General features: G+C 38.9%; 1 protein-coding gene across 1 annotated transcript in view; it reads right to left on the bottom strand.

The window, feature by feature from the left end:
• The window catches only part of LOC103753888 (VPS10 domain-containing receptor SorCS1), a 191,189-nt gene that overhangs the window by 31,219 nt on the left and 135,666 nt on the right, over positions 1–24,304 (bottom strand). Inside the window, exons 11-18 of the mRNA XM_029958578.1 lie at positions 20,263–20,365; positions 19,669–19,745; positions 18,373–18,464; positions 17,269–17,376; positions 16,137–16,254; positions 14,336–14,466; positions 7,092–7,205; positions 5,974–6,145 (exon numbers count right to left, since the gene is read on the bottom strand). Of these exons, the coding sequence (XP_029814438.1) occupies positions 5,974–6,145; positions 7,092–7,205; positions 14,336–14,466; positions 16,137–16,254; positions 17,269–17,376; positions 18,373–18,464; positions 19,669–19,745; positions 20,263–20,365 (915 nt within the window). The remainder of the gene's footprint in view (positions 1–5,973; positions 6,146–7,091; positions 7,206–14,335; positions 14,467–16,136; positions 16,255–17,268; positions 17,377–18,372; positions 18,465–19,668; positions 19,746–20,262; positions 20,366–24,304) is intronic.

Consider the following 24,304-nt stretch of genomic DNA (forward strand, 5'->3'; position numbering starts at 1 on the left):
CTTCCAACTCAAAGTATTCTATGATTCTATTTGTATCTAAATGGAAGTATTAAAACAATGAATCAAACGCAGTTCAAGGTTTTTAACTTTGTCTCCCGTTTCAGATTTCATTTTTAAGTCTTTCAATTATGCACTGACTTGTGTGTCTTCCACAGAGATGTAGACAATATATTTAATTATCCTTTGCAGGAGACAGACACTGCTGCTGTTGGAGTGTTTTCATGGATTAATTTCATTGTGCTTTCCTTAGATTAACCCCTTTCCCTCTCTGGAATTTTCTTGTCACCAAAAGGAATCATCCATCAAAGATATTTTCACTGGAACTGAATATCTACATATGGAATATCTTTAGTCTAGGTCTGTTTAAAGCATATTCCTAATTTTAAACAGATACTAAAATATGACTTGATTAAGTACTGAAAAACATGCTCTCCTGTGTAAATCCCTGCTTTTAGAGTTATGCTCTTAATTTTTCAAATCAGAAACTGAATAGTAAGGAGTTGTTTATCAGAGCAAATAGGTTGATACTTTTCACATGTACTTCTTTTTCAACAGCAAACAGTTAAGTGTACTGATCACATCATTCATCCTGACTGCCAGTTGTGACAGCCCAACTCAGTTATGAGCTATTTCTACAGGAGTATATCCTCCATGCCCCAAAGGAATCAATAGGTACAGCCCTTCAGGACTATGCAGAATAATTCAACTTGTGTGACTGGAAGTGCATTACAAGACTGTAGTGCTGTGTGTCATCATGAAGGCGAGGTCCACTTTCATACATATTCATGGAATTTCAACAGTGAATTTAAAAATGTGCGAAAGGCTCTGATTTCTCGCAACCAGCTTGTCATCATCAGCAACACAGAAAATGCAATTATAATTCAGATGACAGCGGTATGGGGGAGGTTATATACTGGTCTTTCATCTGTGTGTTATTACAGGAGTGTAGTGTTGTTAATAAGATAAACAGTCATGATTCAGCATGTGCATTGAAATTTAGGATGAAGGTTTCATATTTCTGTAATCATTACTAACAATTGTGATATCAAAAGAGGGAACACAGTAGAACACCACAAAAAATACAGACTATTCTTTTAATAGCTTTGCATCTTTACTTGGAGTACATCAACAATCAAAACAATCCTAATGCTAAGCTCATCTCCAGGAGCTTCATCAGTTGAATACTGAATTGCACTGAACAACAGGGCTGAGGTGGGAAATGATAAAGGTATTTTCCCCCCCAGCAGTATCCCCAAGCTCATTAAATGGACCTGAGACACAACGTACTTTGCACAGCCATGTATTAACACTGTCATTACAGAAAGACATAACTGTCTTTAGGAAATTGGGGGCTTCATTTGTATATTTGCATGGTAGAGAGTTCTCTGGCCTTATGAACATCCAGTACATAAATAAAAGGCACAGGGAGGGGATGAGGGAGAAAGCAAATCTCTATTTTCAAATGAGGGAATAAAAAAGCAGAAAGTTTAAGTTTCTTACTCAAGGTCATGCAGAAGGAGCTCAGAGTGCAGTTCAGGAATGAGTTCAGATTGCCTGAATTCTAGCCCATGGCCTGAAGTGTAGGAACAAATGAGCTTTCCTTGCACATTAGCCTAATCCAAACATCATATAGCAGCAGCAAGCAGTTAAAAGCAAGCTAAAATCTACTTTCAGTGGAGTGACTTTGTCAAGTGAGAACTGAGGCAGACCTGGAATGTCAAAGACTTCTGGCTGTCATTTTATCAAGATAAAAAATAAATTAGAGGAGGCAGTTTCTCTGTGAATTATCTGTAATGAAACAGCCAAAGCCCTGAACCTTCCTGCCCTGAATGTCTTTACCATCCATTTCCTCAGCAAAGATGTATGAGCAATCAGATGAAACAAGTTTGAAAGCCATTGTGTTGAACAGTGTTGTTCTGCAGGCTGCAGCTTTCGATGTCTCTGCTGAAGCAGTACAGCAAGCACTAGTGTCTGATGTTCATACAAATAACTCTAACATACAAATAACAATTGTGTTTGTGACAGGCAAGAGACCTACATGACCATGTGATGAGAAAGGCACACAGAAACAACACCCACTTAATAAAATTCCTCTATTTTCTATAACAGAGAAGCAAAATCTGTCAAGGACATGAGGTCAAATAACTTCAGTAGGAAAAGTGGCTTTGTAACTTTGGGTTTTTTTTGGTTTCTTTTCTTGCTGTCCAAGGATTCAGGTTGTTTAGGCTGAGAAGCAACTCTGTTGTTGAATGCTGCAGTGTGATAGGCACCAATCCTGAGTCTGTGCGTGCAGCACAGGCCAGGGTAAAGTATTAACCTTTAAACTGGCAGCATTTTGAGGCGGTGAAAAATTTTCTTTTGAGCACAGATAGTTTTCTCCTGTGCTGACAATGAATGACAAAAATGCTGGTGCTATTCTTCTTATCTCAATGGAAATTTAAGAGCATAATTACCAGCTTGTATTACTTTGTACAATGGAGCATATGCTAATTAGGAAAGGAAATACTGAAGTTTTCTTGCTGTTGTCACCCAGTAAGAATATCATGATGATTATACATAGATTAATCAGAGAATTATCTTGGAAAAATCTTTCCAATAATGGGACTATAGATATCAAGTGCAAGGTGACCTTATGAACAGTTTTTAGGAAGTCATATAAAAATCCTAAAGCTAACAGGAAAGTTAGATCACTTTGGAAAGCATTCTTATATTAAGATCATTGTAATATGAGCTGTTAGTTGTTTTGCTTTTAATGACATTTATATGATGCCAGATATAAATGCTTTACAGGAAAATTTCATGACAGTCAGGGTTAGAGAAACAGCCAGAACCCCAGCACCCAGAAATCAGCACTGCTCTATGTTCTGGCTTTGGTGCCTGCCCCCTCTCCTCTCACACAGACTTCAGTGATTATTTTCCTTTTGTGTCTTCTTCAATAGCAGAACATTTCTGAAAGCCTTGTCCTTGTTTCTCTTCAGGCATCTTTTACTGACATTGTGTTTTTGTCAGAATGCACAGCCATGGCCCTCAGCATCACCACAGGCACAAACAGGCTCTACAAGAGACTGCTGCGTTGTGGTTCCTGCCCCTGAATCCCACATCTGGGTAAAAACATCAGTTTTTTGCTGCTGCCATTTGCCTCTTCCCACCCGCTTAGTAATCTGCCCCACTACAGAGATGCAGTGACTTTTCAGGCCCTCCAGTGAGCCTGCCTTGCAGTTCATTCTTCTCTTCAAGCCCAGGTGGATTCTCAGATGAAGCAGAAAGCCCTAGAAAGATATCAGGAGTACAAATCTCAAACAAACTCTTGTACCTTGCCTCACCAGCTTTTCTTTTTTTATCATTTTCCGGAAGATCAAATGGAACATGGACATGAAAAAAGAGAGCCAGAAGGCTGCAGTTTAAGGTACAGCTCTGCAGCTCTGAAGTCTTAAAAAAAACTCTCTCAGAGGGATACAGGAGACATCAAGATGCAAAGGGAATACGACATAAGGAAAGACCATTATTTTTTCACACCCTAAAAGATATCAGCTGTGGCTCACACTAAAAGAAGAGTCCTTAATAGATTGTAGTACTTTGAAATATTGACCACCACTCCAGGGGGAAGGGTTGGATAGGACACACTTTTTTCATATGCCACTGGGGAAAAAATGTGCAAGGTGACATATCCACCCTTTTTAAACCTGCCTAATGCCTTCCCTTCAGCAAAAATGGAGTGGCATAGATTTTGTGGATACTGAACATCCTGGATTGTACCATCCTGTATATCTGTGCAGGACAGAACTAAATAGAAATTGGCAAATTCTTGTTTTCTGATACCTGTGCCTTGAATGCAAGGAAAAGAAACTTCCCTTTGAGAAGTGGGGTCGGACAAAACAGTCTCCAGAAATCCCTTTCAACCTCAATTATCCTCTGAAATCAATATCCCTTCTGTAAAAGGATGGATATTCTCTTGATGGGCTGTTTAACTTTTTCAGTGAGTTGTGTGATTTTTATTACTGAAACAGTTAATCTGGTAAATGTTTTAGTCTATATACAATTATGCTACTATAACTACATTTTATTCTCCTATAATTTGCATATAGCTGGGCAAATATTCTTCTTTGCTGAATATTTCTTTTGTTGCAACATCCACCTGAAGTCATTGCCAGATTGGGTAAAATTCACCCAAAGGTTCTACTGGTTGCTCTGCTAACTCTTTATGTTGACAAATCTAGAAGCAGGAGGTCAAGATTCATCTAACAGGGAGAGTAATCTGAAAGGCTGGAGGTTGATCAATACTGTTTCAAGGCTCAGAGTGATTCCCAGCCTCTTCCTTATCATATAAACTGAAAGAAGAGCTCCCTTTAGATCGCCTGGGAAGCTGACACTCATCAAAACGTACTGTATGTACTCCTTGACACACACTATGAGAAAGAAACCATCTCATACCGAGAAGGTGTTGCTTCCCGATCTGGTGAATACTGAAGCAGGGTTATCAAAAAAGATCAGAAAGAACAGCAAAGACAGAACAAATCACAGCAGGTCCCTGTATGACAGAGCAGTTCAGGGTATTCTTATATGGTATGTGAGCCTTAACACTCACAGAAGAAAGTGCAGGACATTTGTCCTGAGTTTCCCACACTGTGGGTGATTGTCTCTCCCTCTGACTATTGGCATAATTCTTTGAGAGTTTTGTGGCTGACTACTCAAATTATCCATCTTCTTTTCCCAGTCTGTTTAAAACTTAGCTGAGAGTAGAAAGCTAATGCAATGGACAGGGGTTTTTTTGGTTTGTTTTTTTTTTTTTTTCTTAAAGTCTGGAGACTTTGTCTCTTGCTTTGGACTTTTTCTTCTTCATCTTTAAATGTAGAAATCAATAATTTAACCAGCTGAAATTATATGTTCACACTGTCATTATAGCATCTACAATAGCAATGTTGTATGACTGACAGTATGGACATAAAGTGACCATATTTTGCAGAAAATAAACATTCAAGTCAAACAACTGCTTCAGGTTAAATATGATTTATCATATGCTATTGCCTTTACAAGTCAGGACACCTGTTTGCTGGGGAAAGTACCAATAAAAGAGATATAACAAAAATCATTTCTCTTTCCTTGCAGACGTCATTTACTATGGAGAGGGTCAGAAGTAATTTCCATAAATGCTCCAAGCTATAAAGGGATGTACATTGTGCCCTGGTGCTAGAGCTTACTTGTTTTAGGATTTATTGTCCAGTTACAGAGGAAAAGGGGTAGAAGTTTAAAGAATTGAACTGGATTAGGTAAAAAAAGAGAAAACTGTTTCTTTGTGAATGTTCTTACTTTTGTGTCTACAATTAAACACAGATAAAGAAGTGCTGAGAAGGAAAAACAGGCAAAAAGATTTAAGTATTTTTTTCTATGAATTCAGAAATGGAGGGAGCAGAGCAATGAAACGCCAAGTTAAGTTACAGATGTAGTAAAAATACAGATCAGAGTCTGAATAAACTTCACATTAGCAATGAATTTCAGCCTTAATCCTGCTGATGACATCTTGAGATTTCACCCATAAATGCCTAAACAATATGTACCAGCTTGTGTGATGGGACACATCTGCACATGTACTGTTAGCCATCTTTGGATGAAAGTCAGTGGCAAGTAAAAATGGAAATTCAGTTTCAAAAACAGCAGAAAGCCAAAAGCATAGTTAAGGGTGGGGATCAGAATTCAAAACTGCACTCTTCAGTTCTACTGTGAAACTCCCAAATTAAACCAGTTCCCAGTTTTTATCAGCTTCTCCCAGCTATTACCCTATGCACCACAGTACTCCAAACAGCCTCTCCATACACCATCCATGACACTTTAGAGCAAACTCCACCCAGCTACATCATGGGGCTGACTGACTTTATACCACCCTCTCCTGGTTCACCTCCTTGCAAACTTTGTCTGCGGTGAATCACACTCAAACACACCCACAGGGCTTGGAATGCAATGTAAAATAGAGCTTACCTCTTCCAGCTGCACCAGGAAAGTGACATTGTGTCCTTGCTCAGCTGTCAGTCTGCCATCAGACGTGATTATGCGCAGGCCCTGGGGGGGTTTGCCGGGGCACTGCTGTGGTTTTGCCGTGTACCGTTCCCGCACACCGTCCGTGCAGTTATTGGAAACAACCTTCCGGTATCTGAAAAGGGACAGCGAAATGCGTGGAAGACGCTGACAAAGAGCATAACAGGGCTAAATGGGAACAGGTTTCTTTAGGCTAAGGAGATTGGAAGAACATGGATTCCCAAATATATTTTAGCACTTGCCTCAGCCAAGTATTCCTCATGTGCCTAAAATACAAGTAGTTAATCCTGTTGTTAATGGCACGCCATAATTTCCTGCATAGCATGTCTTGATGCAATATATTTATAAATTGCCTAAATTATAAAGTTATATCATCTGTTACATGTTAAATAACTATAAAGTTATAAATAAATTATATACATATGCAGTATGGAATTGTATTCCATTACTACACTGTTAGGCAAAGTTTAACAACTTTTCTCACATGTTCTCCACTTCCTATTGAAAGGCCAGTGTCTCTAAAGATGTAAGCCTTGAGAGCTGGAAAATAAGAGTTGAAGCAAAAAGCAAATTCTGCCTGACTCTGAGTGTACAAAACCCCCAAACACATCTTAGGTTGCTTTGTCTGCTTTAATCACTTGCACCATAAATGAAGTCTGTCAGTATCTTAACTTAAACTACATCTTCCACTGACTCCCAAGAGAGCCAAAGAACAATCAGCATTCAGGCTGGCTGCCCATCTATTACTTTAGTCCACATATAAATCAGTTTCATCTCTTTCCACTAATTTATTTTCCATTTTTTCTGCCTCCCCTGATCTCACATGATTTTAAGAGGAGACTTTTCTGAGACTAATGATTTGGTCTTTGCCTTATGGTTTTGCCCCCAAGTTTCTTTAAGGCATTATCTTTCAGAGAAAAGTCTGGAACATACAGGAGGGAAGAAGAGGTTCCAAGGGCTTCAGCCAGCTTTGAGACACCTATAGTAAATGTAGCTATAGTTGTAATTGGGCTAAGTCCATATGAGTGCTTTAGCTAAATAAAGGTTTGTGTGCCACTTACCCAGTGCTGTTGAGATAACTCTGTCCAAGGCTGCAGTCCTTTGACAAGGAAGATGGGTTATACCAAAATGCTGGTAAACACTGGCCATTGCTGTGACGTTCATATCCATAATCACTGTTTTAACATTAAAAGAAACCATAACATAAAAACCCAAAAGAACAAATACAGGTATTAGCTCATGTCCTCTGCTATTAATAAAAGTTTTGAATTTTCCTCCCTCTGTTTACTAGGGTTTCTGATTTTTAACACTGATAGAACAGATTGTTTATTTCACTTCAGCTTTTTTTATTGGGGGAGTTACCTTGCATATATCCCAATATAAACAAGCAGAACCAGACCAGGTAGTTTATGAGCTATTACATCAGGTGTTCTCTTTCCACAGACTAATAGGGCTTCTCAGGATCAACTCTAGGCTCAAATACAATAAAAACTAGAGATCTAAGCCAAGTTAAATCACCCTTGCCTCAATCATATCTTAGAAAACTGAAGTACCAAAAAGCTAATTGTATTTGGAAATTATATTAAATAGAATGTAGAGGAAAATTTACACCACTGAGAGAGATCTCACCTGAAGGCATTAACAGAGAATTTGGTAATGGAAAAGAAGGCTGTGATCTTCCATTCTATTTTTGTTTGGAAGAGGAAATGTTACCAAAAATCATGTCTTAGAAACAATTAATCAAACTGTAATCTTTTCACACAGTTTGGGTTTAGCTATGAATAAATTTGCTTTGTCTTCACTAAACAAAATTTCAAATTGTTTCTGACTCCAGGTAAACAAAGGTTCTATAAAAATTGTTATTTTTATAGAATAAACAAACAAACCCCCTCTTTAATCAGTATTCCATTCACATGTGGTGTTACTTTCCAGCCACTGAGTAATGAGGACTACTTGGTTGGATAAGCACTCTTATTCCTTTTACTAAGCTTTTACTAAGTCCATAATGGAGAAGTTAATGGGATTTCATTTCTGGAAACTGCTATAGAGAGTCCACCAACTCCATTCCAATACTCCAGTTGTAACATAATCCTTGATCTTAAAATGGCACTTATTTGCAAAGCACTTTTTAAAATTATTATCTTTAACATCTTGGTATCAAGTAGCCTGATATTCTTTTACTTCTGCCTCAAGTTTTCCTTCTGAATTGAGAAAAAAAATGTTTTGACGTAATCCTAAAAAGGAGAAATTAGAAAGATGACATTAAGCAAAAGAAAATTAAAGCTGCATATCGCTTGGGAAAACTCCTAAACATCTATTAGGCTGCATGACTGCTCCAAAGGAACATTTTGGCAGCTGTGGTGCTTGGGATATCTACAACAAGTAATTGAGAACATACTCTAGGAAACAGCAATGAAGTAGATGACCTAAATGGTCTTTCCCTCATTTTTTTTGACTGAGTTTTCACCAATCTATTTACTCAGATGCTAGTGACTGAATGTTGCTTAATTGCTTTGGAAGCATCAGCCAGCCTGTTCTCCCACTGCCATGTGCTTCTATAATCATCCTTGTTGGAATAAGAACACTATAGCTGCAGAATACACTTTGTAATGAAGAATAACACCATTCTGATTTGCTTAGAGAAAACAAATATTTACATACAAGTGGGACTATTGTATTTTTGTAATTCATTTGTAAACACTCTGCAGCACTGTATTCCTAAGTTATCATGTGTGACTCTAATTAAAAAGCTGTAAGACTGTACACACACAATATTCTGTAATCAGTTAAGTGAAAACAAAACAAACTAATACAGTGAAATCTGCCTCAGAGGGGATCAGTACTCACAGCCTAATTTAATGCAGTAGTCTGAGATTTCTTACTTTACATGCATCTAGATTCAAGCTACTATTTTTGTTCGTAATACTACCTGAACATCTGGGCAAGCTAAGCTTGACTTAACTAGTTTTGACTGTACTTAGATCACATTTCTCAAAGTCAAGAGAAAGAAACCATAGGATTTTCCACAGCAGAAACAGTTATAAGCACAGAAGTTTCAGTGTTGTTTTCAGGCTTGCAAATCATCTGGCTCATTAAGGCCCTACAGAAATATCATCCCAGTAAATGACATGAATTTCTATTCCATATCCCTCTACAGATGCAGCAGCTGCCTGTTCACCTCCGCAGTCTTGGAATCTAATGAATTCCTTGGCTACAGGCTGGTGCATGCAGAACACTGATGCTGACAACAAATTGCTGCCTACAATTTGGCACAACAGGCTTTGTAGCAATCAACAAGCATTAGCATCAATTGGATTGCCATAGCACGAGCCAGTACAGCAAAATCTGGAGATGGGGAAGGCAACAGCCTCAGACTGCAATCAGCTAGCTGAGTCATTGCCTGGTAACTGGGAATTGGAATTTGCATATATTGATGATATTTTGTGCCTGCCTGAAAAGAACTCAGGTGACATAGATAATGTACCTATCAAAAAGGAGTGGAGCATTTGCCATCAGGGATTGCTTTATCAGTATGAAGTAACCTATCCTGTGGCTCTCACTGATTATGTTTTTACCTTGGCCAATTTCACTGGTTTAACTTGGAATCCTATTGGTCTTAGTCAAGTAAAATTGCAAGTTCTTCTCTGTAATTAGATACAAATTCATTCCAGAATTTCTGCATCCCTACTCAAAGCTTCCGATAAATGCCTTTATCTAATGTTATTTCCAGCACAGTTAATAATCAAAAGAAAAGAAATTCCTTAAGGAAGTCTGTAGTTTGAATACAGAACTGATAAACATACTGTCATGGAAGAACTGTTAATTCGAAATTATTAAAATCACACTGCCCTAAGATATAGAAATAACCAGTTAAGTCAGATGAGTGACTGCCACATGCATGCCATCAAAAAACCAAGAGATGACTTAGCATGTAGCAACAGGACTTCTTTAATATTAACAGCTTCACCTTAAGGTAGACTGTGCCAGAAGCTGAAAAGGCTGAAAATGGTTTTGTAGGCTGTGCTTTCCAAACTTTTCAGACATTAAATAGGGCATAATCGAGGTATCTCTGAAAATAGTCACCTTTGTTCTGCAGTTTCCAAAAGCCCCGGTAGAAAAAAATAACTGTGGTCACAGCCATGTAAAAGTCTTATCACCTTTTTATTCACTTAATACCATTGTCTAATATTTAACTATGATGCAAGTGTAGATTTGTATTAAAGGGAAGTTGTTCTACAGAGTCTGACATGGGATTAAGCTCAGAGAAGGATGGATTCAGTTATAGTCTGAATTGTGGATCTACAAAGGTGTATGATTATAATTGCATCACAGTATTTGAAATCAAGCTATACCAGCCTATGTAAATACAGAACCTAAAATCCCCATAATCTTCCCAGTAAATCCATGCCTGGTAGATATCCAGGCCCTCAAAGGTGCAGAGATTCACTGTAGACTTTGCATAGTAAACTTGCATTTTCCACAAGCACTCAAAATGAACTAAAAATTCATTCAAAACTGTCATTTCTTAGCTAACCAAGCGTGCCTCAATGAGAAAGCAAAGTTAGTTAACCTAAGGGTGTAAATGTATGTGTATTTCAGAACTGGCACCTGCACAATCATCAGAACTGATGAGTGGTGACACATGAAGCCAACAGAATCTAATCACACTCAGTATCTGTCCTCTGCCTCCCTGTCGTTTGTCAGAACAGTTTCTCATGATGCAGGACTCTGATGTTTTAGCATAAGAACTAAACCTGGAAGGCAGGGGTGTAATTTAAGTGCCAGACAATAAAAAAAAGAGCCAGCCAGATCCCTGATGATATCATCAGTGAAGTAAATAGACCTGATTCCCAACAGCACTAAGGTTCCTTCGTGCCTCTCTGGCTACCCAAAATCATTAGCACCAGTATCAACAGGCTCATACCTCTCATGAACATGTGAGATATGGGAATGCTGACAGGAGAAGTCCTCAATATTAATGACAGTGGGTTCAGAGGGAGGACTGACAGTGAGACAGAGTTTCTATTAAAGGATCTGGGAGGCAGGTAGCTGAAGGATGAACACCACCAAAGATTTCCATCTGTGTCTAGGAGGTGTTTCTACTGAAGAGATATTGCAGCAATAATGCTCAGACCGCAGGAAGGAACACAATGTAAGGAAACCGGGTAAATTAATGTTTTAATAACACCGAAGTAACGGTGTCATCCATTTACCCAAATCAATTAAATGAAGAAGGACGTTCCAGTTTCTAGGCTGTTGCTAGGACAGATTTGCCGAGGGCTCTCGCACATTCCCAGTCCCTCCATTCCTGAAGCGCTATTGCCCTCTGGCTGCGAGCCTCAGCCCCTGCATGGAGAGCAGACACCTGCGCTCCAGCACTGTCCCCAGCTCGTTTGGGTCCTCCCCCGTGACAAAAGATGTCTTCTATCAGAAGAGTTCAGGTTCCCAAGGCTAGAGAAACTACAGTCATTTCTAATGTCACTCAGTTTTGTTGCTGTGTAAAACAATAAACAAATGTGCCCTTTTCTGTGAGAAGGAACTACCATGGGCTGCATACAGATTTGAAATGAACCTGGAGTTCTGTGATATTACAAGGAGAAAAAACGTTACAAAATCTTTATGCCTTTTATAACTGGCACTTTTTGCCTGAACTGATAAAAGAGCACTTGCAGGATTAACAGCAGTAATGCAACTCTTTTTCTCACTTTACCTGATCACAGAGATACAATTTTTTACTCCAATCTCTGACAAGCTTAGACAGTAAAATTTTCCCCATACAAATTTAGTGTTTAAACAGAAAAGACAGCACAATAACAGGCATTGTTGTCTTCTTCAACTCTATATGCGATTCTGGGTCCTGTAACCATGGACGTTAATATAAAAGGCTGCCCAGTTTATTTTAAGATTGAAAAATCAAGTGCAGGCAGCTAAGGGGCTTCTCCCTGCCTGGGGATACATGTCCCCTTCAATCTCCTTCAATTAAGAGCCCTGCCCAGCAAAAAGAAAAAAAAGAGAATTCAAAAGTACTTCTGAAATGTCAGGAGTGAGGATGATGAAAGTGCTTCCTTCTTCCACCAAAGGAAAGACCCCACAGAAGACATTCTTCCACAGCAAGAATACCTCTACTGATTTTCCTCCAAAACTCCTTCCAACTGCTGCAGGGTGGACTGGAAGTGAAGTCTAGTGCAGAGTTCAACAAGATAGGCACTGCAAGTTACAGTGGTGCAGCAGCAGCAGCTTCGCTTTTCTTAGCAGACAGCAAAATTGCTTTTTTCTTGCCATCTCTTTTCTCCTTCACAGATAAACTTCTGTCTTCTATTCCCTGTGGAGTTTAGTCTGGCAAATCTATGTAAAATTATGTTCCTGGTGAATATTGCTGGTAAACATTTCTGAACTGGATGCTTAAAGCAATATTTCAGTCTTTTTTCATCAGAGGCAGTAGGGAAGGAAGCTGAAACGGGTAAAGAAGAAATCCAGATCTGAGGACTGTAGGAATAACATGAGCTCAGGAAGAACTGGAGGGGATCACGACAGTCCAAACCAAAACTGATTCTATCAGAAGGAGGAAAGCTCTTCTAGGTCAGGAAGGTCCTAATTCTGCCTCTTCCAATAGATTTGAGGGGATTTGTTAATGTGTGTGAACTGTAAGTGGCTGTTATGCATCCTCAAGCATCCAAGCACTCTCTTGAAGATTCTCCCCCAACCCAGCAGTGGAGAAAATTTCCTTGAGGTGAACATTAAAGAAATAAAAGCATATTTCCCCTAGCAAATGTCACTGGGGTACTTTTGTTCTGTACCTAGCAACAAAGTTTTGTCATAGTAAACCACACAATCAGTTTTAATGAAATAAAAATATATATTCTAAGAAAGAAGTTCTGGAAGAAAAGCATATTTTTATCAGAAGTGTTTCAGGTATGCATGTCCCTTATGACTGCCAAAGATTTAATCACTAATGAACTGACTGTAAATCAATTCTATCAACTATTTTACGGCGGCATAAGTTTGGCTCAGCATTGTACTGCATGCTCAACAAGAGGGTCAAAATCTTCAGGGAATTTCCTTCCTGTTAATGATGGTTTGTTTTTTTTGTTTTTGTTTTGTTTGTTTGGGTTTTTTGTATTTGTTTTGGTTTGTTGCAGGTTTCTTGGGTTTTTTTTGTTGTTGTTTGGCTGTTATCTTTTTTACATCACTAGAGTAATGTTAAATGGTTGAAATCCAGGACTTTTGGACACCTAAATGATAAACTACATACAGAATTGAGGTACCTTCTCCCTAGCAAAGAACTCAGTGCAAGATGAGGAAATCACCAGGAAACCTTATTCAGAGAATCAGTGCCCAAATATGCTAATAATTGTTATTGTTTGGTGCAAAAGGATTTACTTGTTTTGCACATGGAAAAGCTTCCTGCGATTGTATGATTTTATATAGAAAAAAACCTTGTATTTTTGGAAAAGCAAGAAGGGAAATGCTTTAAATTTCCATGCTCCTGGAATAAACTCATATATCAAGAAACAAAATATTGATAGGATTAACCTCTTCAGGGTTCACGTTACGGATTCTGGGTTTAATTAGTAGCATGGTATAGATCTAGCTGGGTGAGGAACAAAGGGGGTTTATTAGTCAAAGAGCCACCATTTCTCTCATCCAAGATACTCAGGACTTTCAGACTTGGAGAAAAGAGGCAAAAAAGAGATTTCAATAATGTGGTTCCCTGCCTTTTTTGTGCAAATTGGTGTGAGTCAGCAGTAATCTTGAAATGAAACCAGCAGCTGAACATTTTATCACACCATGAAAGCAATATCTGCTGGATACTATCAAACATGATGGTTCAGATATAACAAATGACCCAGGAATTTCTGAGATATTTGATTTCTGGAAGCAGAAGGCCTACTTTGCATACGCATATATTTACTTTTACTCAGATATATGTATGTTTGGGTGTGAAGAGTTTATTTTGTTTTTTACACAAAATGTATAAAGACAATATGTCTTTATACTACTTTCACAGCCACCCCTGGTCCTTGCTGAGGTTAGATATGCTAAATTTATCTTGTTATCTCAATGGTGCACAGAGCTCAGATGTGACCTGGAGAATGGTCTGCTCTGCATCAATTCTGTGGGAGTCCTCAAGATTACAGATATCTATTCCACTTTTCCTTCCTTTGACATACCTGCACTATCAAAGAGCAACCTATTTTGACACTTACATGTTTATTAATATCTACTCTCAGCCAGCCTACAGCCTCTCAAGTGAGCTCTGCATTGCTGTGGTAGAGAGCACGCAGTCCTTGTGCCCACTGCTCACCAGTCAAAGTCAGCCTCCGTGCACACACATGGCTCCGAGGTCATACCCCCAGCATATTTTCCTTGCATGCATTTCTTCTCTGACTTGCGCTTCCTGTAGATCCTTTTGGCTCCCATGATGCAAGCTTCTCCCTAGAAACAAAACCAAAAATATTTCTTTGACGCCCACCAGGCTATTTGTGTCACCTGTTTTTTCCAAGCCTGTGCAATGGGAGGTGTTACTCAAGGGAAGAGGACGGGAAGTCAAATGCCATCTCAGTACACTGGAGCTAATTGAAGCTACTGAAGCTTTAACTGAGACTAAACCAGCTTTTCCAATACACACTAAGAAACTATCTGAGGTTACTTATGTATCTGATTCAGAGCTGAATTTATTCCAAACCCAATGAGCAATTGATCCAGGCCCATTTCACAGCAACTGAAACATCCCTCTGCAATCTGAGACACAGAGCAGGTCTATTTCTTTAGTCTGATCTCTTTGGGAATAATTTCATTCAACAGAAACCAGTAAAATGTGTTTATGTAAATACTTTCTATGGATGAGTTCGAGTTTTACTGGGTTTGACTTGTTATGTGGATGCTAAAACTCCCTGTATTCAGCACCCTGCTAAATATTTCTATCTAGGGAACAAGGCTCAGCCTTGCAATCTCAATGGAAAGGAATTCAAAAGGCAAGATTACACAGTAGTCTTCCTAAAAATAGTTCTGCAAGCTCCAAAGCCAGCATCCTCAAAGAAATACTGCAAAATTCTTGATATTTTCGCTCATGCAAGTACAAGAAAGTAAAGAACAAAATACAGAGAAGTCTCAGTTATTACCTTTTATGCTGTTAAAATCATTGCAAAAAAATTTTTTGTGGCTTTGATTTGATAATTTAATGGCATCAAACAGAAGAGCCTGAATAGCAACTGGTGTAAAATGTTGTGCTTCCTTGAAATTCAAGGAACTGTACTGATTTTCAGCATCTAAAGATCTAAGTAATAACTGGTCTCTTTAGTGTAGAGTTTTGCCTTGTGTGAGCAGCAAGTCTGAGTCAAGTTACTTTCATTTCATATTCTAAATTCTTGCCCAGCAAGACACATACAGAACGACAACCTTTGATGATATAAATGTGTGCTTTGCCTTAGACTTTAATGGAGCCTGTGGTGTTTATATAACCACAGAACTTGGGCCATATTTTATTCTAACCTGATATAAAACAGGTTGTTGTGTCAAACTTGGCAGAACTGGAAAGGTGCCCCAGGGCAGGTGCAGAGCACCTTACCTTGATAGGCATGTAATCAATGGTTCCAAGAGTGATGCAGCAGCTGCATCAGGACAAGGCAGAGGGGCCACTGAGCTGGGGAACAAAGTGTCCAACTCCCATGACAGATAGAGGCAGAACAGGGATGAAACCAAGTGGGCAATGAGGCTAAGGGGACCCAACTAGAATGGTCTTAAGACACTGGCTCTGAGGACGCAGAAGGACAGAGAAAGAGAAAGGAGGTAAGGACAGGGAAATTAGATGGGAGGAGTAAGAGTGAAGGAGTTCAGGCCTCAGTGGCAGTGCTTCTACTGTCGATGTATCCTTTAAGTCTGAGCTAATTGCCTGCATAGAGGATGATACCCAAAAGACAGGTGTTTATCCTTCAGGGCTCACAGAATCTAAATCTGAGGCCAACATTGATGTAACAAAATGGACCCATCCAGTAAGGGACAATCTCATATGCCAAACTGACAGGAAAGGATATTGGATCATGCTGACCTTTAACTGTAGAATCATTAGCTAGTTCAGGTCAGATCTCAGCCTACTTGCCTCTCACCTGGCTATGGAGTTGCCAAGGCCTGTAGTCCTCTTCTGCACATCTCCGATCAAAAATGGACTTGTAGTCTATTTTCACCAGCTGCCACTCTGAGCGGTGGCTGAAATGTCCAAACACACTACAGGATGCAGCAGAAAGAACATACAGTAAAAGGAAGCACCTGATGGAGTCTGGTAGTTACAGAGGTACAGTTACCCACAATTTCCAACAGAGATCAATTGCTTCAGGAGTGATAGTACTACTCATTTTCACTTGACTGACATAGTGAAAGTGAAACTTAGTCTACTAAATATCTATAACCATATTAAAAATTGCTTTTAGTGCTTATTCTGTTCATCAAGACCCTCCCACTTTTGAGAATACCCAAAAAGACTCTATTTGAAGCAAAGACTCAAGAGAAGACTTGATGTGGGGCTGGAGACAGTAATACCTATAGGATTTTTATCTCAATTATAAGTTTTGGGAATTCCTTCCACATAAATTAAAATCAGAACCCGAAGGAAACATTCTTTATACATCTTTATTAACTGAGTTTAGTTTCCAAGCCACAAATTCTGCCTATTACAGGTCAGTCAGAAACCGAATTTTCCTCCTGTTTTTGCAAATCTGACCTCAAGTAAAATGACATAGTTCCTGGCACGATGAGTCCAGATTTATGCATCATACAGAACTCAGCACACCACTTTGAAACTAAACATAATTTTTTATGAGTCAGCCCCCAGGTAACGTTTTGTCATTCATTTTTACAGAAGAATGTCTTCACTTTTCTGTCTCAGTTAAAAAAAAGAATGTAGCAGCAAAAACACAGTTATAAAAATACTTCACCATCTTTCTTTCAAATATTCATCTGTCAACAGTAACTCTGCTTTATATCACATCCAATTTGAGGAGTCACATTTCATGTTGATAAGCTAAGTGATAATGTGTTTGCAGTTTGCAAGGAACCATGTTGTCATTCCCTCAATCATATCAGAAATAAACTGATGATTTAGCAACAGAAGACTGCACACTTCTGGCTTCAGTTAGTACTTGGTTTGGTCCCCAATCAGAAATGCTATTGTTATGAACAACCCTTGTAAGATATTTATGGTGCAGGTCTCATGAACAACAGCATCATGGCATGCTCACTTACGTCATGATGAGAGTTTCCTCTCCAGGTTCCCCTAAAACTCCATCTACAAATAGTGGGAGGGATGTGAAACTGTACTTGCTCCAAGATCTCCCTTCATCAAAACTTAACCTGGAAGAGAAAGCAGAATAAGTGTCTTCTTTCCTTACTCTCCTACTTTACTTGAGGAGACTCTCTAGTCCACTACAGCTGCTATGGAGAAGTTTCTCTTTTTGGATAATGACTTTTCAGTCCTTTAAATAACTATTTTTTGGGGGAAGCATCATAAGCCAGAGCACTGATCAGACTTGTTTGGCATCATACCACTAACCCATGACCAATATTTCAGTCGTAAAAACTAATAGCTATGTGAGAGATTGATGCTTTAAGGGCAAAATGTAGCCTAGGGATAAGATTTTTTAAAAAATAGACCAGTGATTTTGAGCATCCCATTTCTGGGTCCCCAACATTAAACATTTTAAGGAGGTTAGTTTTCTGGAGCATGAGAGCTTTGACTCTTCAGACCAGCAGTCCTCCCAGCATGAGCGTAAGTGAAAGCTTAGAACTGCTCATCATTTGTTAAGACTTGGGTCTGTGTGTTTCAGATTTTGATAAGACACTGACTGTAGTGGAAGTAAATAAGGTAAACCAGCAAAAAACTGTATTCTACCTTCTAAGCTCAAGAGTGCTAACTAATGAGGACACTTTAGACTTATTGGCTATGTAACCCTGAATCTATTCAAGAAAATTCTGGTTCACAAGTGCTGCCTGCCACACAGAAGACAAGTTAATCAATAATTTTGAAACTAAAGAATACTTTATCAATTTAATAAGAGACAAAGGCATAAACCATGTATATATTTTATAAACAACCAAACTCAAGAAACCAAGTTGTGGTAAACCAGGAGTGTTGTGGAATTATATTGACAGTATCTTAGATCTGGTTGAGCTAAAATTATGTAAACTGGACCTGCCAGGACTTCTTAGCTTTATCTGAGTTAATGTTTGCCAGTAGCTGAACTAATATTGCCTAGGTTATAGCTACAGAAAACTGGATGCATATTAACTGCCCATTTCCTGCATCTGAAAAGAGGGAGAGCAGACATTTAGCACAGAAGGAGTCATTACCAGAGGTGTCTGATAGGTAGAGATGTGTGTTTCATGGCAACAAGTACTCCACCTTGATCCAAGTAGAGAACACTGTGCTCTTCCTCAAAGATCTGGAAAAAAAAGTATCTATTTAAATCTATTCTTCTTAGTATCAAGAAAATTGCATAGTTTTTAAAGTACGATCATGATAGAGGACAGGTATGTGCTAATGAAGTTACAGATTAGAGGAAATTATAGAGATGGTTTCTGTATTCTGTATTTTATTGTTTGGGGTTTTTTCCCCCCCAGTTTTCCCAGTTTTTTGGAAAATGCATTCTGCCTCTCACAGAAAGTTAGAAGCATGTTTTTTTTGCAAGGATCAACAATTTCCTTTCTTTCAATGACAAATTTCTGTTTAAAGAAGAATTTCATGTGCTTGCACATATCTGGCCCTATCTCACATAATTGATGTAGACAGAAAAATGAGGGCTAGTCAAACATTGCAAAATAATTAGATTCTTGGAATATCAAATATTTGAAAAGATTTTCTTTTTCTTTCCCTTTTTTGTATTAACTCTCTGCAAACATTTGCCCTCTAGTCTATATAGCAGCATTTGTCTGTCTGAGAAAGTTATTCTTTTTCTGCATGACTTGATATCCCATTCAAAAAATAGGAGTAATGGAATTTCCTGATCTGAAGATAAACACATTATAGTGTATTTCTTAACACTAAATATTAGGATCTTAATTTAACTTCAACATTCAGTCTCTTTCCACAAGTAAAGAAGAGGTAGCTTTATGAAGGTAGCTTTAACAAAGTGAACTTAATTCTGTCATGTTCTCCATTAGTTTAACAGCAAGGCAAAATAATTTGTTTATATGGACATTGAACTTTGGACAACTCAATGCAGGTGAAATGAGTCCCATACGGAGAGAGGAAAAGTAGACCAGTGCAACTACTGATTTTCAGGAAAGTATAATCATGGATAATGAGCAAAATAGTTTGACTGGTATAAGGGTTGTACAACAGTAAAAGGTAACACATTCTTTCCCCTTAATATCTATAATTTATGCTGTTCTCTTTGCCACAGGGTTAAACTGAAGTCAAACTCTGAGTAGAATTACTAAAACAATTTTCTTTAATACAAAGTCTAACAACATAGTCTTTTTCTTTGAGCATTTCTGTACCTTTCAGAAGGGAAGTTTACTCTTTTTTAAAGGTTTGCAAAAAACTACTCTGAACCAAATGAAACAAAAATTAAGTGACAGATTGAATCTACTTTTATAACAATTTCCTGTGATTAGTATTTAGACCTGTGATTCTGTGTCACTTACCTGCCTCCAAGTGTTCCCAGCATCAGAAGTAACAAACATGCTGATGTCATTGTCTGATAGCTCAGTGCCTATATTACCTGTAAGATAAGCATTAGTTAGCACTGGAATACTCTCAGAAACACTAGAACTAAAAAATCAGAGGAGTAAATGTGTATATTTACCTTTTGTAATTATAGAACCTCTAGTTTGGGGAGGATAATGAGGGAAAAGGAAAAGGAGAAGTGAATGGAGAAGGGGAGGGGGGAAAGGAAAGGGGGAAAGGGAAGGGAAAGGGATTTCAGTTTGAAGAAAATATATATATAAAAGACCAAACACATACAACTCTATACACCTCTAATGCAAAGAAAATGCCCTAATTTGAGTCTTATGTTCACAGGAGTAGAGGATTAGGCGTGATCTCCTTGGTCTTGAAGGTCAGTTTCCATAAAAAGCCATATGACAAGTTGAAGGTCCATAAGGACTTTCATTTGAAAGCCAACCTTCTTTCCCAATACTAGTGGTGTGACACCTCACAATCACTCAACACGCACCACAAAATCCAGATTTTGTCAGTGTTTGCACATCACACACAGGTGATCTTTAAACATTTCATACCTGAAGCTACAATAATACTGGGGGCAGTGTCTCGGCTGGCGATGTTTCCTGAGGTATAGGGGTTGTCTGAGACCTTCAAGTGAAGATGAAGGGAGCAATAGGGCTATGGAGAAAGGGGAAGTAAAAGTAAAAAGCAGATACAACAATGCACGAACTTATTTCTACAGGCTTAGAAACATAGAGTGTCCTCCTATATTTCTTCCTCATCATTGCATTCAATCACCCTTAGAAAGACACCGTCACTTTGCTATCATTTTCTGACACAACCTGTTCCCACTGGGAAACGGATTCACCAGGTTGAAACTGTCTCCCAAGGACAAGATTTTGAGCCTGTTCCCTCAAAGGAGGGAACCAGGCTTGCAAGGGCAGGTGATGATAGGGACTACCCAGCTCTTCTGACTCCTACCTCTGTGAGAAGCAAACAAGGATGCAGGTACAAAATGACTCTCCGAGCAGCAGTGCCCAAGCTATCTCTGCAACAAGAAGCAACATAACCCTACTTGTGTGGTGCTGAATCACCACTAATTAGTCAGGAAAAACAACTTAATTCAGACAGTGTCATACCATTTCTTGACTCTTTTTGGCATATGGCTCTGTTTTGCACTGCACTGCAATAAATACAAAGAAATACCACGACTGGAAAGTGTTAGTTTCAAAGTTATTTAAAACAGTGCTTCATCGCCCATTTGGATTTGACCTTTAAGATTTCAATACAAATACACCCATGGAAACCTCACCTATTTGCTATTGATTTTGTATGCTGGGTACTCAGCAAAGACAGGAATGGTACAGAATAAATCAGGTGAGCAAGAGGGTAAGTCAGAAAGGTAGATTTCCAAAATTGTCATTACAATTCCCTCCTAAACTGTATTGTCATAATTTCTGAAAATTCCTAATAATTATTTCCTTTGCCTGGGTTTTATTTTCAGTACTTTTTCTTCCAAATCTCATGAAGACCCCTTCATGGAACATGCTAAGGGAAGAGAGGGGGAAAAATACTGGCAAGAAAACCTAAAGCAAACTGACCTAGCCAAGGTGGACATCACACAGGAACATAACTAGAACAAAGCCCATGGTACAGCTTACCCAGCTCTATAAGATGAGAAGGAGAGGCTATGTGGAAGGGCGTTCAGACTCTAAGGAGGCAGGTTTTTCTGTCTAATACCAGCTGTTAAAAGACTAGACCTGCAGCCCCAAGAGTCTGGGGGGGGTCTGCAGACGTACCCTGCAGGAGACCTCGTCCCATAGGTCACTGGAGGAAGACCACTTATCCATCCCATCTCAAAGCAGGTGACTATGATTCTGACATGTAAATTCCCCTGTGCAGAATGGCAGGGTTCTTTTGGCAACGGCAAATGAGAGTGGTAAGGAGGGATGGAAGCTCTCACTTATGTGAGATGGGAAAAGGGGACATGGTCTGTGCAGAAGGGAACACAATCTGCCAAGCGGAATGTACTGAGCAGCCTAACTCTATCTGACAGCCTTGCGAGGGCAGCCGCTGGAGCAGCCTGGGGGCGCCGGGAGGGAGTGGAAAACAAATTGAGCTGACATGAATGCAGGAAGTGGAAAAGCATTGCAAGAGCATGAGTTCTTTCCTTTTACATTTTTATCGGTTGTGAGAAGACTAAATAGAGAACATATTTTTAATATTCACATGTTCCAAGCCCACTTCAGCATTCTGAAGACAGAAGCAAATGGCAACTCAGTCAGTTCCCAACTCAAATGAGACCTTGTTAGACTAAAATCTTTGTGCTACCAGAGGTTTTCTTTCAAATTAGTCTCATTTAACAGATATAGTACATAAAAATGGAATATATATCTCAAATATTAAAATCCAGGCCATCTGTCTAAGCAGACAGATGATCTTTTCAGTGGTATGACTTCTTATTGGTTGGAGTGCAGTAATGCTTAGAGTCTCTAGTGACAACTGGGTATGGTGTAAAGCCAGCCTTTCTGCTCCTAGCCAAACACCTAAAATTACTGTCCATGGCCATCCCAATTCCTCACTGTGTTAGCATTCTCTTCCTCATCTCTGATGTATACCTTCTCCATCTCTGTCCTTATAGAGTTCATTAACAGGTATTTTTCCAGCTGGTTTGTGTTCTATCATACTTAATTCACATACAGACATCTCACCCTGATTTTCAGAATTTTCATCAATTGTCTCTATCCCTTTTGTTGTTACCAACAAGCTACTGAAATCATTATTATCATCAGAATCACCAGCTTTGGGTTTCCCTGTCATTGCCCAGTACCCAGCTGTGCTACCTGCTGCACCACCACTAAGGGAAAGACGACCACAGCTTGGAGCATTTAAAACCTAGGTAGAAGACAAAGCATAGGTGACATATCCCACTGCTCTGCTCACTGCCATAGTTTTTACAGTTCTGCTAGAGTCCATTACTTCCTTCCTAATATTTTCAAGCCAGAACTTTTATGTTCCCCTCATTCCTTAGCAGTTTTCTCATAAATGTCCAGAACCCCACTTCTTGGCTGTTCTGCAAAGCCCACCTGAACTGTCTCCAATGGCATGAAACACACAAACCAGCTATTAGTGGCTGTACCTGATCAGAAGTGGGACAGAGTATTATAACATAAGGATGATACTAGACACCATTCCCAAACCTAGGGGGAGTCAAAGTATTTTCTCACCTGCAACAGCGAGGAGTAACGGAGAGAGATAAACACTTCAAGAGAGCTATTCCAAACACCTCCCTTAAATGCTTAAACTACTCCGTAGCAGATGGTATGAATGTCTCCCCCTTACAAGAAGAGGGTCTTTGTCTTGAAATCCATATAATACATATGGACAAGACAAAATGCGGGAGGGAATAAACAGATGTCTGGGGAAGTGAGACAGAGAGAAAATAAATGACTGGCCCAAGGTCATGCAGGAAATTGGAGATAGGCCTGCCTAAACACTGAATCAAGATTCTCCTGAGATTCATCCCAGTGTTTGAACAACTAGTCCATCCTTGAAAGTTAATTGATTAACTCTCCTGGGCAGATGCCCATTTCTTACCAGACAGAATTACTTCTCAGCTAACTACTTCACAACACATGATAAGTATCAAACTAAACCAGCATCTTTGAGATAAAATACCTTGGCAGTTTTTTTATGAAGATTAAGTGTATTCATCTTAGAAAACAAGTGGTATAAACAAGAAAAACAAAACCCTGGGATTAGATGAAATTTCATTGCTTTCCTCCATCCTCATTATTCAGAGCTGTCTCAAAAAAAAAATGCAAAGAATTCTGAGTTGCTTTGAAAAAACTACCTTAAGCAAAGTGTCAGTAGAGGGAGGGTTCCGTCTGGCTCGCCTTGTGCTTCAACCAGATTCCCTCTTAACCCCCTTAGCTGCCAATTTAGCTGCTATGTACTTATTTCTGTTTTAACTCTCACTGAGTTTAAGTTTAAAGACCAGATGCACAGAGGACACAGCATTGCACCCGCAAGCTGGGGACCAACCTGTCACTCTGGGAAATGGTAGATCCCATTCTAACAACTCTCTGGAACATACGTCATTGCTGTGTCCTGAGCTAGGGTTAGAGACATTTATCTGAAAACCAGCAGTGGGAAAGCATGAAATAATCGGATTTACAATCTATTTGAAACACAAAGGCTTCTTTAGATAGTCCCTTCCAAAAATTAAGTTGTTTTACATCTGCAAAGTTTTCTAAATATCATCTTTTTTTGGTTTTACCTCATAAAATGCACTTAGTTACAATTTTTAAAATCTTGAAAGAAGAACACGAACTCAAACAAATTTAGTCATGCTCTCAAATAACTCATCTCTCTGAACCCCAGTCCTCCCTATTTATTTTTTCCAAACTCGGTAGAAAATATAAGGCTTGTATTTTGGCTTAATCAAAAAATCAATTATTTGAACAGCTTCAAATATTTATTCTTTGCTCTTGCAATAGTGCATGACATTCAGTTAAGAGATTAGTGCAGCATTCAGCTACAAAATGTAATTCCGATGCAGATTTTAACAAACAGTCTCAAAATGAGAAACTTTTTTTTTTTAATGGAAAGCAACAT

The sequence above is a fragment of the Manacus vitellinus genome, unplaced genomic scaffold (genome assembly GCF_001715985.3).
Source record: "Manacus vitellinus isolate BGI_N305 unplaced genomic scaffold, ASM171598v3 scaffold_15_pilon, whole genome shotgun sequence".
Classification (NCBI taxonomy): Eukaryota; Metazoa; Chordata; class Aves; order Passeriformes; family Pipridae; genus Manacus; species Manacus vitellinus.